Here is a 13,825-nt window from a genome sequence, read left to right as displayed (position 1 = left end):
CTGAGGCGGGGGGTGCCCCAAAAGGTAGGCAGAGACAGTGTACAGAGGAAATCCCGGGGGCTGGGACACAGGCTGGGGGGAAGGTGGGTGGCAGTTAGAGGGAGGAGGGAGGGCCAGGAGGAGAGCAGCAGGCTGCAAGCCCCAGATAACATTCTGCCTAGTACAGCAGGGGTCAATTTGGTCCACTTTGCCCAGTGACAAGAAGGAAAAAAACAAGTGGGCTGTAACTTAGAGATCTTAAGACTCACAAGTGAGGGGTTGGTCTGGAGGTGGGAGGAGGGAGTGGCAAGTCAAGAAGAGACAGACTCAGGAGGGTGCAAGGAAGTCTCTTGGCTGGGCTGGAGGCACGGGAGGGTGGAGGGAAGCCTGCAGATGGGAGCATCATCAGGGGTCCCGGCAATTGAGAAGGAGCTCCTCCTGCCTCAGGGAAGGGCTCTGTCCACTCAGAGGCACCTTCAGCCCTTTCCCTCTCTCTGAGGCTCCAGCTAGAAGCTCAGCGTGCTTGCTGAGTAGGTGACACAGCCCCGGAACTGGTACCCCCAGAGTCCCCTGCCTGTCTTCTCTCCACTCCCCAGCATGGAGGAAGGGGGTGATTTCGACAACTACTATGGGGCGGACAACCAGTCCGAGTGCGAGTACACGGACTGGAAGTCCTCTGGGGCCCTCATCCCTGCCATCTACATCCTGGTCTTCCTTCTGGGCACCACGGGCAACGGCCTGGTCCTCTGGACCGTGTTTCGGAGCAGCCGGGAGAAGAGGCGCTCGGCTGACATCTTCATCGCCAGCCTGGCAGTGGCTGACCTGACCTTCGTGGTGACCCTGCCACTGTGGGCCACCTACACCTACCAGGACTACCACTGGCCCTTTGGCACTTTCGCCTGCAAGCTGAGCAGCTACCTCATCTTTGTCAACATGTATGCCAGTGTTTTCTGCCTCACCGGCCTCAGCTTTGACCGCTACCTGGCCATCGTGAGGCCCGTAGCCAATGCACGGCTGAGGTTGCGGGTCAGCGGGGCTGTGGCCACGGCTGTTCTGTGGGTGCTGGCCGCCCTCTTGGCCATGCCGGTCATGGTCTTCCGCTCCACCGACAACCTGGAGAACAACACGAAGGTGCAGTGCTACATGGACTACTCCTTGGTGGCCACCTCGAGCTCAGAGTGGGCCTGGGAGGTGGGCCTGGGAGTCTCGTCCACTGCCGTGGGCTTCGTGGTGCCCTTCATCATCATGCTGACCTGCTACTTCTTCATCGCCCAAACCATCGCCAGCCACTTCCGCAAGGAGCGCATCGAGGGCTTGCGGAAGCGGCGCCGGCTGCTCAGTATCATCGTGGTGCTGGTGGTCACCTTCGCTCTGTGCTGGATGCCTTACCACCTGGTGAAGACGCTCTACATGCTGGGCAGCCTGGTGCACTGGCCCTGCGACTTCGACCTCTTCCTCATGAACGTCTTCCCCTACTGCACCTGCATCAGCTACGTCAACAGCTGCCTCAACCCCTTCCTCTACGCCTTCTTCGATCCTCGCTTCCGCAAGACCTGCACCTCCATGCTCTGCTGGGGCCACGGCAGGTGTAGGGGCACCTCCCACAGCAGCAGCGGGGAGAAGTCGGCTAGCTACTCCTCGGGGCACAGCCAGGGGCCCAGCCCCAACCTGGGGAAGGGCGGGGAGCAGGCGCAAGAGAAGTCCATCCCCTACAGCCAGGAGACTCTTGTGGTTGACTAGGGCTGGGATCCCGGAGCAGCCCGAGCTGTCTGCCCTGCCTCAGCCTTTGCCCTTGCTCTCTGAAAATCAGGTAGAGTGACCGAGCCTTCCTTCTTGCCCTTCACTCCTTTGCTTTCTCCCTGCACCCCACCTCCATCTGGCCCTTCTCTTACTAAGTTACACTCTTCCCAGAGGTTTGGGTTATAGTGGAGGGAGACTGAACCTGCAGACTCATGCTTAGTTCCTCTAAGACTGACCTCGCATGCCCTCTTAACCTCTCTGAGCCTCAGTTTCTCCATTTGTAAAAAGTGGAGGTAGTAATACTGATCTTAAAATATTGATGTGGGAGTCCTTGGCTCCATAAAAGTTAGCTTCCCTCCATTCCTTTTCTTGGTCTCCACTATTTTCTCTTTTTGGTTTTCCCTTACCTCTTCCTTTCTTTCTCTGCAATCTTCACTCTCGGTCCCTACCTTCTGGCTCTGACCGCCTCTCCATGAGCTTGTCCCCATCCCTCAGTCTCTCCTACTCTCCTTATTACTTCTTCCTTTTGAAGGCTTCTAAGGGTTAAGAACCCAGAAGCTTATAAGCTCTTTATTCTGTTCCCAGAGAGAGTTGGAGAATGGACTGCAGCAGGTGTGGGCAGCGTGCCAGCTGGGAGCTCCAGAACTTTCCCTAAAATTGGATCAATTTGGTGTCATTTCAGACTGAGGGCTAGAGGAATATCCAGCTCCTTCCCAGAAAGGCTAAGATGCCAGTTAGATATGCCTTCTGCAAATTTCCTGGGACTCTTTCATTTATCCTCTGTAGGGATTGGAAGGCAATGGGGCTGATGAAGCTATGGGCTCCTTGGTTTCATTGTAAGAACGAGGAGTTGGGTAGGGAGAAGGAAAAGGAGAGAAAGTGAGCTAAATGATTGTCTGGGTTTAGTCTATATGCTGCTTGGTTCTCCTCCCCAAATCCTGGTCCCTCTGAACCTCCTTCAGACTGCTAGCTGTGGGTCTATCCCCTGACTCCCCACCTCAATCCAACACCCTGGGCTGGTTTACATGGGCAGTGGTGCCTCTTGGTACCAAGAGTCAATTTGGTTGGGGTGGGGATGCTTGCTCTTTGTGTGTATATATAAGCATGGCTATTCATAACCTGAAGAGCAATGTACCTGTGTCGCTTGGATAAACCTCCTCCCACTCCTCACTCTCCACCTCATCTCTCCTCTTTGCACAATATCCTTGAGGGAGAAGGGACAAATAGGATAAAACGGAGTCCACTCCCCACTGGATTTGGGGGCTCTAACGGCTGGTCCGTGCATTAAGACAGAAGTCTGTGTTTGCACCCGAGTCCCTACTGGGAGGTTTCTCGCAGCACAGTCTGGTGGCCAAGTCTTGGGGAATTCCTATGAGCTGGGTTCCTGTTCATTCCGTAATTCTATGAGGGAAATAAGAGACTGGTTAAAAACTTCCCTGGCCCCTTTCCCTTGCCTCCCCACCTTGCTTTGAACTTATGAGCATTTCCTTACTCACTCTCCCTTTCCCAGGATTGGTGGCCCTATTCCTAAGGAGGCCATGGGATAATAGGCACTGGGTGAGTTTGGGCTTACCGTTGGGGTGGGGCCCCTCGGCTTCTCCTGCTGAGTTGGGGGCTGGGAACAGGGGCTGGGCAGCAGTGGTGGGGCTGATGGATGACATCCGTGCTGCCAGAGAAACCTTGAGGAAGAAACTGATGTTGGACCCTTTGTGAGATGGGGGCGGGGTGTATATTCCGGGTTTTGTTCTTGGAAGACTCTGGACACAAAGGACAAGACAAGAGCCACGGAGGCAGGAAGAGCCCAGCTTGATGTGACCGTCCGTCCCTGGGAGAGCCAGGAAGAGAGGGGAAGGGGTTCCTCTCGGCATAGTCTACCCCATCACAGACTAGAATCTTCCACAGACTCTCTTACTCTGCCCAGGGCTGTCCTCAAAATATCAGTTAGGGCAGGAGGAAGTTTCTAGAAGGGAAGAAAGTACCCCTCTGGGGCCCTCCTGGGTGACTTACAGAGACTTCCTGCCTGGAACTCGGGGGAGGGGGGTGCTGGGGAGAGAAGGTAGGGAACGCTGCCTGCTGGGACACTCCCTCGTCTCCCCACCTCCTGCCCCTTCTTCACCGTGTCTGTGCTATTTTCTGACCCTGTTAGTCATTGTGGTTCATTAAATAAAACTGTTTTATCAAACTATTGTGTCCAGAGCCTCCTCTCACAAAAGTCTATTGGGAAAGGAAAGCACCCCCAGTTCGCAAATGCCACAGCGGGGTGGTGGTGGGGTGAGAATGGTTGGGGGGAGAAGTGGGAGCCAGAAGGAGGGAGTGAAGTGGGAAACTGGAAGAGAAGTGAGAGGGGGCGAGAAGGTGGAGGAAATGGACACTGGGAAAGGGAACGGATAGGGAGCCAATTGAGGAGGGCAAAGGAATAAAGGACTAAGGAGTGGCTGTTTTATGTTCTGAAAAACCACAGAATAAACCCCTGTGCTTGGAGTCCAGAGCACAGGCCTGGGGAAAAATTCCAACATTTTTCCCTTTGGGTAGACCTATCAGTTTTATCATTCATTCATTACTTCATTCATTTGTTTCTTTGTTCATTTATCATCCCCTATTGATTTATTGATTCATTCAAGGCCTCTGGGTGGCACAAACAGTTTGCTTTTGGTACTAACCTAAGAATTGGTGGTTTGAATCCACCCAGTGGTGTCACGGAAGAAAGGCCTGGTAATCTGCTTCTGTAAAGATTATAATCAAGAAAACCTTGTGGGGCAATTGTACTCTAACACATGGGGTTGCCATGCGTTGGATCTGACTTGAGAGCAATGGGTTTGGTTTGGGTATTGATTCATTCATTCATTAATTTAGTATCGAGTGAGCACCCACCCAATTTAGACCAGAAGTTCGAATCCCTGCTCTTCCATAACAGTCATCCTGGATGTTTTGAAAAATTAAAAAAAAAAATACCCACTCCCGATGTCATTCCAGAAGTTTGGAATGAGAACCCCCTGTTCTGGACCCAGATAATCTCCATGACACAAAGCCCCATCCAAGGATTTGTGGGAGAGGCTAAATTTGGGAACATCACTATCCAGATGGATTCTGCCCAAATGAAAATGGACACAAGAAACTAGAGGGTCAAAGCCAGAGAGAACTGGACCCTGAATGGTGACCTCTTTGGAGCAGGAAGGGGCTGCAGTGACCCCTGGGGGGAATATGTTCAGTCCAGAGGTGTTTCCATCTTCAAGAAAGACTAACACATGCAGCTGGCACGAAGCAATCACCTTAGCAGAACGAATATTAATGAGAGAGCTAACGTTTATTGAGCTTTACCACTGTGCTAAGCATTTTCCAAGCATTACCTCATTTAGTCCTTGTAGGTGATCTCTGAGGGGCATTTCTACCTCATTTTGATGATAAGGAAACTGAGGCATAGAGAGGTTAGTTAGGGCCCTTGACCAAGGTCACACAACTAGTATGCGTAAGAGCCAGACCTGGAACCAGCTGGGTCTGTCCAACCCCAAAGCCCGCACTCTTTACCCCTGTATGGTGATGCTTCTCCCCAGGAACAAATGAGGCCACACAGTGGTTGGGAAGAAAAGAGAGACCTCATCCAGGCCTGGCGGACTGCCTGGAACAGGGAGGGTGTTCAGTGACCGGGGATTAGGGTAGGATGGGGTCGGAGAGGAATGGTGGAAACTGCAAGTATGTGTGTGTGAGACAGACAGAGAGTGAGGAGAGAGAGGGACAGGAGAGACAGAGCAACGAGAGACACAGAGAGGCAGAAACAGTGAAAGAGAGAGACAGAAAGAGTGTGAGGAGACAGGAACAGAGAGAGAGAGAGAGAAAGAAGAAAGAGGTGGGAAGAAGAAATCAGAGGAAGGGAAGGAAGAAGAGTGAGGACAGGGTCTCAGCATTTGTTTTCCCTCTTCTGAAACACACCAGGGAAAACCCCGAAGGAATTTACAACTATAACAACAAGATATTCCAGTTGTTTTTTTTTTTTAACAGATGTTGTAAAAACCCTCAGCAACTCTCCTGGGAAATTTCAGGTAAGTTATCCAAAAATTAAGAGTAAAAAAAAAAAAAAAAAATTTTTTTTTTTTTTGAAAGCACTTAATAATCCATTTGTTCCTGCATTTCTTCTCCCTCCCACTCCCATGTTTGTTCACTCAACATGCCCTTATTTATTACTCACTGTGTGTCAAGCAGAAGCCCTGGTGGGTTAGAGGTTAAGAGTTATGGCTGCTAACAAAAAGGTCAGCAGTTTGAATCTACCAGGAGCTCCTTTGAAACTCTATGGGGCAGTTCTACTCTGTCCTATAGGATCACTATGAGTTGGAATGGACTCGACGGCAATTTTTTTTTTTTTAATGTGTAAAGCACCGTGCTGCACACTGAGGAGCATGCGGTGAAGGAGACCCAGTGGACTCCCAGGCTGGTGGTGGAGACAGACAGTGAAGTGAGTGATTAGAATGAAATGTGGTAAGTGCTGAGGGAAAGAATGTACAAAGTGCTTTGAGAGTTTATAATGGCGACAACGGCACCAGTTTTGGTAGGGCGTCAGGGAGAACCTTGAAAGAGTGTGTGCCAGGAGCCTGCTCTCTGAGGGGTGAGGATGGACGTTTAGAGAGGAGCATGTTCTGAGCAGAAGGTGGACCCAAAGGTACGAGACAGCACAGCCTCTTGGAGGATATGGAAAGAGAGTTCGCCCTTATTTTCACTGCCCGCCCTTGGACTCTGGCTCTGGGAGGTGGGCCAGTCAGAGACACTGAGAAAACCCTGTCCAGGTCCCATAATGTGGAGGACAAGCAGATTGGAGGCTAAGACTAGAATCTGGGTCTCTAGACAACTTAGGGGGCTAAAGATTTTTTTTTTTTCCTTTTTGACAGCTTCCAGTGTTTTCTTTCCCTGGGACTGAGCTGTTTTCCTCTAAGATCCCTTCCAGAGTCTCCCAACCAGGGTCTGGGAGTTCTCCAACCTCTTGCTCTGGGCTTTTTTTTTTTTAATTCATAGGATAACTTCTTAATTGATTAAAATAGTAACCATTTCTTCCGCAGGAGAAAAAGAATGGCCAAAATCTTTGGCTGAGGACAATGCAGGTATTTTCTACTCTGTGTCCCTGGGCTAGAGTGTACTAAAAAACTACTGTCAAAATATTTATTCCTTCCTACTGGCCCCTACTTGTTGATGTTGTTAGCTGCCATAGAGTCAGCCCCAATCCCCGCCCAGACTCATGGGGACCCCTTGCCCAAGGGAAGGAAATGCTGCCCCATTCTGCACCATCCCCGCGTCCCTGTGCTTAGTTGCAGATCAAACAGTTGTGCTCCTTAGGGCTCTCATTGGCTGAATTTTGGAAGTCGATCAGCAGCTCTCTTCTCCTAGCCTGTGTTAGTCTGGAAGCTCTGCCGTGAGTGTTGACTACGCAAGAAGTGCATTGGCCAGGAATCAAACCTGGGTCTCCCACATGGAAGGTAAGAATTCCACCACCGAGCCACCACTGCCCTCAGCCCTTACTTACTGGAGAATTGAACCTCCCATCCCATTGTAATGTGACTCACGTTAGCCAATTAAATGAGTGGAAGAACCATCGTGCGCTTTCTCTATTGTGCTTGTGTGCCTGTCTGGAGACAACAGGACTCAGCAAATAGGGGCAGCTTCTTTTTTTTTTTTTTTTTTTAACTTTTATTGAGCTTCAGGTGAACGTTTACAAATCAAGTCAGACTGTCACATGTAAGTTTATATACACCTTACTCCATACTCCCACTTGCTCTCCCCCTAATGAGTCAGCCCTTCCAGTCTCTCCTTTCGTGACAATTTTGCCAGCTTCCAACTCTCTCTATCCTCCCATCCCCCCTCCAGACAGGAGATGCCAACACAGTCTCAAGTGTCCACCTGATATAATTAGCTCACTCTTCATCAGCATCTCTCTCCTACCCACTGTCCAGTCCCTTCTATGTCCGATGAGTTGTCTTCGGGAATGATTCCTGTCCTGTGCCAACAGAAGGTTTGGGGACCATGACTGCCAGGATTCCCCTAGTCTCAGTCAGACCATTAAGTCTGGTCTTTTTGTGAGAATTTGGGGTCTGCATCCCACTGATCTCCTGCTCCCTCAGGGGTTCTCTGTTGTGCTCCCTGTCAGAGCAGTCGTCGGTTGTGGCCGGGCACCAACTAGTTCTTCTGGTCTCAGGATGATGTAAGTCTCTGGTTCATGTGGCCCTTTCTGTCTCTTGGGCTCATAGTTGTCGTGTGACCTTGGTGTTCTTCATTCTCCTTTGATCCAGGTGGGTTGAGACCAATTGATGCATCTTAGATGGCCACTTGTTAGCATTTAAGACCCCAGATGCCACATTTCAAAGTGGGATGCAGAATGTTTTCATAATAGAATTATTTTGCCAATTGACTTAGAAGTTTGGGGCAGCTTCTTAAGCAAGGGTCTCAAAATAAAGAGGAGAGAGACTAGAGCCATGGTTGGACCACAGTGGATGTTCAAGCCTACAACAAATAAGCTTGTGTTGTTTTAAGTCATTGAGATTTGGCAGTTGTTTGTTACCGTAGAGTTACTTAGAATTAGCTGACAGATACTTACTCTGGGCTTTTAGTTTTAGGAGAAGGATGCTAGGAAGAGGCAGACAGATCCCTTGGGAAGATTGGAAGAGGCAGACAGTTCCCTTGGGAAGATCCCCCCAAGAGCCAGGGGTGACAGGATCTGGAGGTGACGGGGCCACTGAGCTGATACCACCTATGTGAACTCCAGGGAAGCCAAGTCTGAAGAGCCTGACCCAGTGGTACATTCTTCTCAGTCATTGTCCAGATGCTTCTAAAGTCACCACAAGGAGTGATAACGTGGGAGCAGACACAAAGACATGGCTCAGGGAGCTTAATTTAAATCAAGTGCACAGAAAGAAAGTTCTGGAATGTTGGGATGCCTCTAGAAGCTTCAATTTATAAGTAGAATCTTAGATTATCAGAACAATGTTCATTTATTTATTCATTCAACAAACTTTAATTCAGTGCCCACTGTGTGCCTGGCACTGTCTTAGGTGCTAGGGATACTGTGTTGAAACACCAACCATCCTTGCTTTAATGGAGCAACTTCAAGAGCCTTCCAGTCCATCTCCACATTGAATAGATGGATAAACTGAGGCCTGTGGAGGAGGAGGAAACCCTGGTGGCATAGTGGTTAAGAGCTACGTCTGCTAACCAAAAGGTCAGCAGTTCGAATCCACCGGGCGCTCCTTGGAAACCCTGTGGGGCAGCTCTACTCTGTCCTATAGGGTCACCATGAGTCAGAATTGACTTGACGGCAGTGGGTTTGGTTTTTTTGGTTTATGGAGGAGGAATAATTTATGCAAAGTCATGTAGTAGGTTGCTGGCCAAGGTGGGACTAGAACCGAGGTTCCTTACGGCCAGGAGGGAGCGTGTTCCGTGGCTCCAGGCTTAGGAAGGAGAAACGTTTTTCTGTTACGGAGAATATGAAGAGCAAGGGGAGTAAGTCAGAGCAATGAAGGGCCACCTTCTGGAGACAATGAGGGTACAAAGGTGCTTGGAGACAATTATCCACGTCTTTGTTAATAAACCTTACATTCTAGAACCTTTTTGGATTTACAGGAAATTTGCTAGATAGTACAGAGAGTTCCCTTATACCTCAAACCCAGTTTCTACTATCATTAACATCTTACATTAGCATGACAGATTTGCACACAATGAATAAAACTGATACACTGTTCTGAACTACAGTTCACACTTTACTCAGATTTCCTTAGTTTTTACCTAGTGCCCTGCTGTCACAGGAGCCCATCCAGGGAACCACATTACATTGAGCCGTCCTGTCTCCTTAGACATTACATAGTGTTCATGTCCTCTTGGCTGTGACGGTTTCTCAGGTGTTGCTTGTTTTTGATGATTTTGACAGTTTTGAGGAAGCCTGGTCAGGTACCTTTTCCATATCCGTTTTTTGACAAGTATTTTTTGTTTCCATATACCAGTCATATGGAGCCCTGGTGGTGCTGTGGTTAAGAACTCAGGCTGCTAACCAAAAGGTCAGCAGTTTGAATTCACCAGCTTCTCCTTGGAAATCCTGTGGAGCAGTCCTACTCCATCCTATAGGGTCGCTGTGAGTCAGAATCGACTTGATGGCAATGGGTTTTCAGGTTTAGGCACATGCTAGGTGATAAGGATAGAGCAATAAACAACCTACAAGCAATTCCTGCTCTTCGGGTTTAACAACCAATAATGAAGTGTAGTAAGCATCGTTGCTGGGGGAGTACCACACCTACCCATCTTCCAGTGTACCCCACAGAGTGACCATAAGGCAGGGCTGTAGCCTTGACTGAAAGCACAGGTAACTTCAGTCCTGCCAGGGCTTATATGTCAGGCATTGTCCCATCCCAAAAGCCACCTTAGAGCTTGTTTTCTAGCCTGAAATCACTGGAAACATGGGGACATAAGACAAGGGAATATTTGTGTTCAATGGGCAGCTGACCCCATATCACTCTGTACATTATTCTTTGTCATGTGGCTCATCTCATGTCTACTTGAGGCTGATTCCCACATGGACAGTGGGTAATCCGAATTGGATTCCCTAAAACTGCTTGAAACATCCCACTTAGCCAAATCCTAGTACTCCTCTACTCCATGTCCTCTGAGCACTTGGAACCCACCTCTAGAAAAGCCCCGATTCTGCTCCACTCCAATGGCTTTGTGTGCTTGTCCATCTGCTCTGCTCTGTGGTCACCTTCTCTAGTGTAGGGGCTGTGTGTGCACATCTTTGTATTCTCAGTGCCTGGAACACAGCAGGTGCTCAGTGGGTATTTGCTCAAACATCTGAATGACTGAATAAAGAATGTACAGGAGGGAAGGTGAGAGAAATTGGCTTTTGCTTACAGCAAACAAGTTGCTAGCTTTTTAAAGAACTCAGAAAGATAAAGACAGATGTTAGAAGAGATGTGCTGGGATGGATAAGTGATAAGATTAATCAGTCCCTGGGTGGTGCCCAGGAGTCCTGGGTGGTGCAGTGTTTATGTACTTGGTCTTCTGCCTGAATCTACCCATCACTCCAACAACCAGAATGCTCCATAGAAGCAAGGATGGCAAGACTTCCTCTCACATACTTTGGACATATTGTCAGGAGGGATCCGTTCCTGGAGAAGGACATCACATGCTTGGTAAAGTAGAGGGTCAGTGAAAAACAGGGAACACCCTCAATGAGATGGATTGACACAGTGGCTGCAACAACGGACTTAAGCATAACAACGATGGTGAGGATGGAGCAGGACCGGCAGTGTTTAGTTCTGTTGTACATAGGGTTGCTGTGAGTTGGAACTGACTCGATGGCACCTAACAACAACAATAGCAACAACAGCCACTCCACGGGAGAAAGATGTGGCATCTTTTTCTGTAAAGATTATAGCCTTGGAAAACCATTGGGGCAGTTCTACTCTGTCCTGTAGGGTTATTATGAGTCAGAATGGACTCGATGGCAACATTTTTTTTTTTTTTGTGTGGTTTTCATGGTGCACATGGCTAGCACACTTGGCTGCTAACTGAAAGACTGGAGGTTCGAGTCCCTCAAAAAAAGGCCTGGTGATGTACTTCTGAAAAATAAGCCATTGAAAACCCCGTGGTGCACGTTTCTACCTACTCTGACACACACACGGGCTCACCATGAGTCACAGTCGACTTGACGGCAAAATTTTTTTTTGTTCACTGATAAGATTGCTAATCATTGGTCTAATTAAACCAAATAAACCAAATAGCCTGGTCCTCTTAGAGCTATTCATCTGGGACCACAGAGTCAGAACACGGGGTTAGTTGGTCTACATTTTTGGAGAACTTCTGATATTCTTATAAATGGAATTCCTCAAGTTATGATTTTGCTGTGACCTGTTCGGTGTTTATGCTGGAAACTGTGTCTTCGGTTAGTTGATGGTGTGCAAGTCCGGTTAGCTTCCTGGGGAAGTTATTGTTGAGCCAACTGGAACTGATGCTGAGTCAAACAGTTTCTGAGAATCTGTGCCTAGACATCTACTGTTTATGGGGAAAGGATCTGGTGATGGTGGGGAGGTACCTACGGGATGGAAAACAAAATTCTGGACTTCTCTTGCTACAAAAATACTCAGGGAAAACTTCTCTTCCGGCCACTGAGAAAATCTGGGCCATGTTTAAGGGCATCCAAGGGGTTTTGGCCGTCTTTCTTCTGGGTCTGGAATATGTCCATAAGGTCAGGAATTCTTCCTGTGTGGTGGGGATGCGTGGCCTCTGATGAGAAGAAAGGGACCCAGGCTTCACTTGGGTGGACTGGGTCAGGTTTCTTTGGCAGAGAAAGGACTTTGGCAGCAGACACAACTGTGTGTGTCCAGAGTCTGAGGATTGTCATCCCAAGGTGCCAGGATTGAAGAGCACAGAGGCAACCTTTGCCCTTAGGAAGAGGGACACACCAATATGGTGGTTAGTTGGTTTCCGGGATGAGACCTGGAAGCCCCTGTGTATCCTTGAGATCCAGCTGGCTGCAAGCTCTGTATTGGGGGTGCTGTCAGGCAGTCAGGATCTCTGAAAGGTAGTGGTTATTTGCTGCGCTAATAATAAGCTATATATTTATGTATATGTATATATATCTATATATCTATTTTTAAGTAATTTTTATTGTGCTTTAAGTGAAAGTTTACAAATCAAGTCAGTCTGTCGCATATAAACTTATAGGTCTTTTATATATATATGTTATTTTTTTAAAATAATATTTATTGTGCTTTAAGTGAAAGTTTACAAATCAAGTCAGTCTGTCACGTATAAACTTACTTACACCTTACTACATACTCCCATTTACCCTCCCCCTAATGAATCAGCCCGCTCCCTCCTTCCAGTCTCTCCTTTCGTGACTGTTTTGCCAGTTTCTAACCCTCTCCACCCTCCCATCTAACCTCCAGACAGGAGATGCCAACACAGTCTCAAGTGTCCACCTAATACAAGTAGCTCACTCTTCATCAGCATCTCTCTCCAACCCATTGTCTAGTCCCTTCCATGTCTGATGAGTTGACTTCAGGAATGGTTCCTTTCCTGGGCCAACAGAAGGTTTGGGGACCAGTCAGACCATTAAGTCTGATTATATATATATTTTTTGGTTTGGGGAAAGCAACACGGTAATTATCAAAGGAGTTGACTAAAGATAGGTATTGCAGGCTGGAGAAGGAAGTGGTTTCTACTCTGGTTGTGTCAGGAGCCCAGGCAACCCAACAAGCTGGCATAAGAATCACAGCAAAATGGAGCTGGAAAGGACTGCTCCTACCCTCCCACTTCACCAGGGAAGAAAGCGAGGTCTCGGGAAGTTAAGCAACTTTCTTAAGACCGTTGCTAAGCAGTGGCTGAGTTGACTGTCTTGGCTCTATTGATTCCCAGGCCCACTTGCTTTTTATGACATCAAGTTGACTCCTTTCTATATTGCAAATGGCTTTGGAAGGATATTTGTTGGAGTAGACAGACAGGCAAACAAATGTGGATTTGACATGTTCAAAATGTGTTAGCCATGACTTAACTCATCTTTGGCAAAACCATGATGTTGATGTCTCTGCTATCCATTCTGCACAAGCAGACGAATCTAGTTTGAATCCCGATTGGTCCACTTAATTGGCTCTGCCATCTAGACTGATGTTTCTCAAACTTTATTGTGCAGAAGAATTACCTGGAAATGTTTTTAAAATACACATTCTGATTTAATAGGTCTAGAGTTTTAGAGTATGTCCCAGGTCCCTGGGTGGTACAAACAGTTTGTGTTGGACTATTAACCTAAAGCTTGGTGGTTCAAAACTACCCAGCAGTGTGGCTGACAAAAAGTCTGGCAATCCAATTTCATAAAGATTACAGCCAAGATAACTCTATGGAGTAGTTCTACTCTGTAGCACATGGTGTCACCATGAGTTGGAATGGACAGCAATGGGTTTTTTGTTTAGGGTGTGTTCCCAGAATCTTGTTTCCGAAAGATCCCAGGCCGTGCTGGATTCTGTGGGTCCATGGACCAAAGTCAGAGCAGCAAAGACTGAGGTCACATACCTATCAAGGCCTGTTTACTCCTCTGTAAAATGGAGCAATAAACAAAGCAATGTTTGTAAGAGCCTCTACAGTCTCT

At 48.0% G+C, this 13,825-nt stretch overlaps 1 protein-coding gene across 1 annotated transcript; it reads left to right on the top strand.

The window, feature by feature from the left end:
* Positions 1–289: 289 nt before the first annotated feature.
* On the top strand, positions 290–3,978 carry APLNR (apelin receptor). Its single transcript, XM_049891975.1, has one exon. It carries the CDS (start codon positions 577–579, stop codon positions 1,717–1,719), a length of 1,143 nt encoding a protein of 380 aa, XP_049747932.1. The 5' UTR covers positions 290–576; the 3' UTR covers positions 1,720–3,978.
* The last annotated feature ends 9,847 nt before the right edge of the window (positions 3,979–13,825 follow it).

Source organism: Elephas maximus, chromosome 7 (assembly GCF_024166365.1).
Source record: "Elephas maximus indicus isolate mEleMax1 chromosome 7, mEleMax1 primary haplotype, whole genome shotgun sequence".
Lineage (NCBI taxonomy): Eukaryota > Metazoa > Chordata > Mammalia > Proboscidea > Elephantidae > Elephas > Elephas maximus.
The sequence above is the reverse complement of the archived record's forward strand: the minus strand, read 5'-3'. Positions and strand labels throughout refer to the sequence as shown.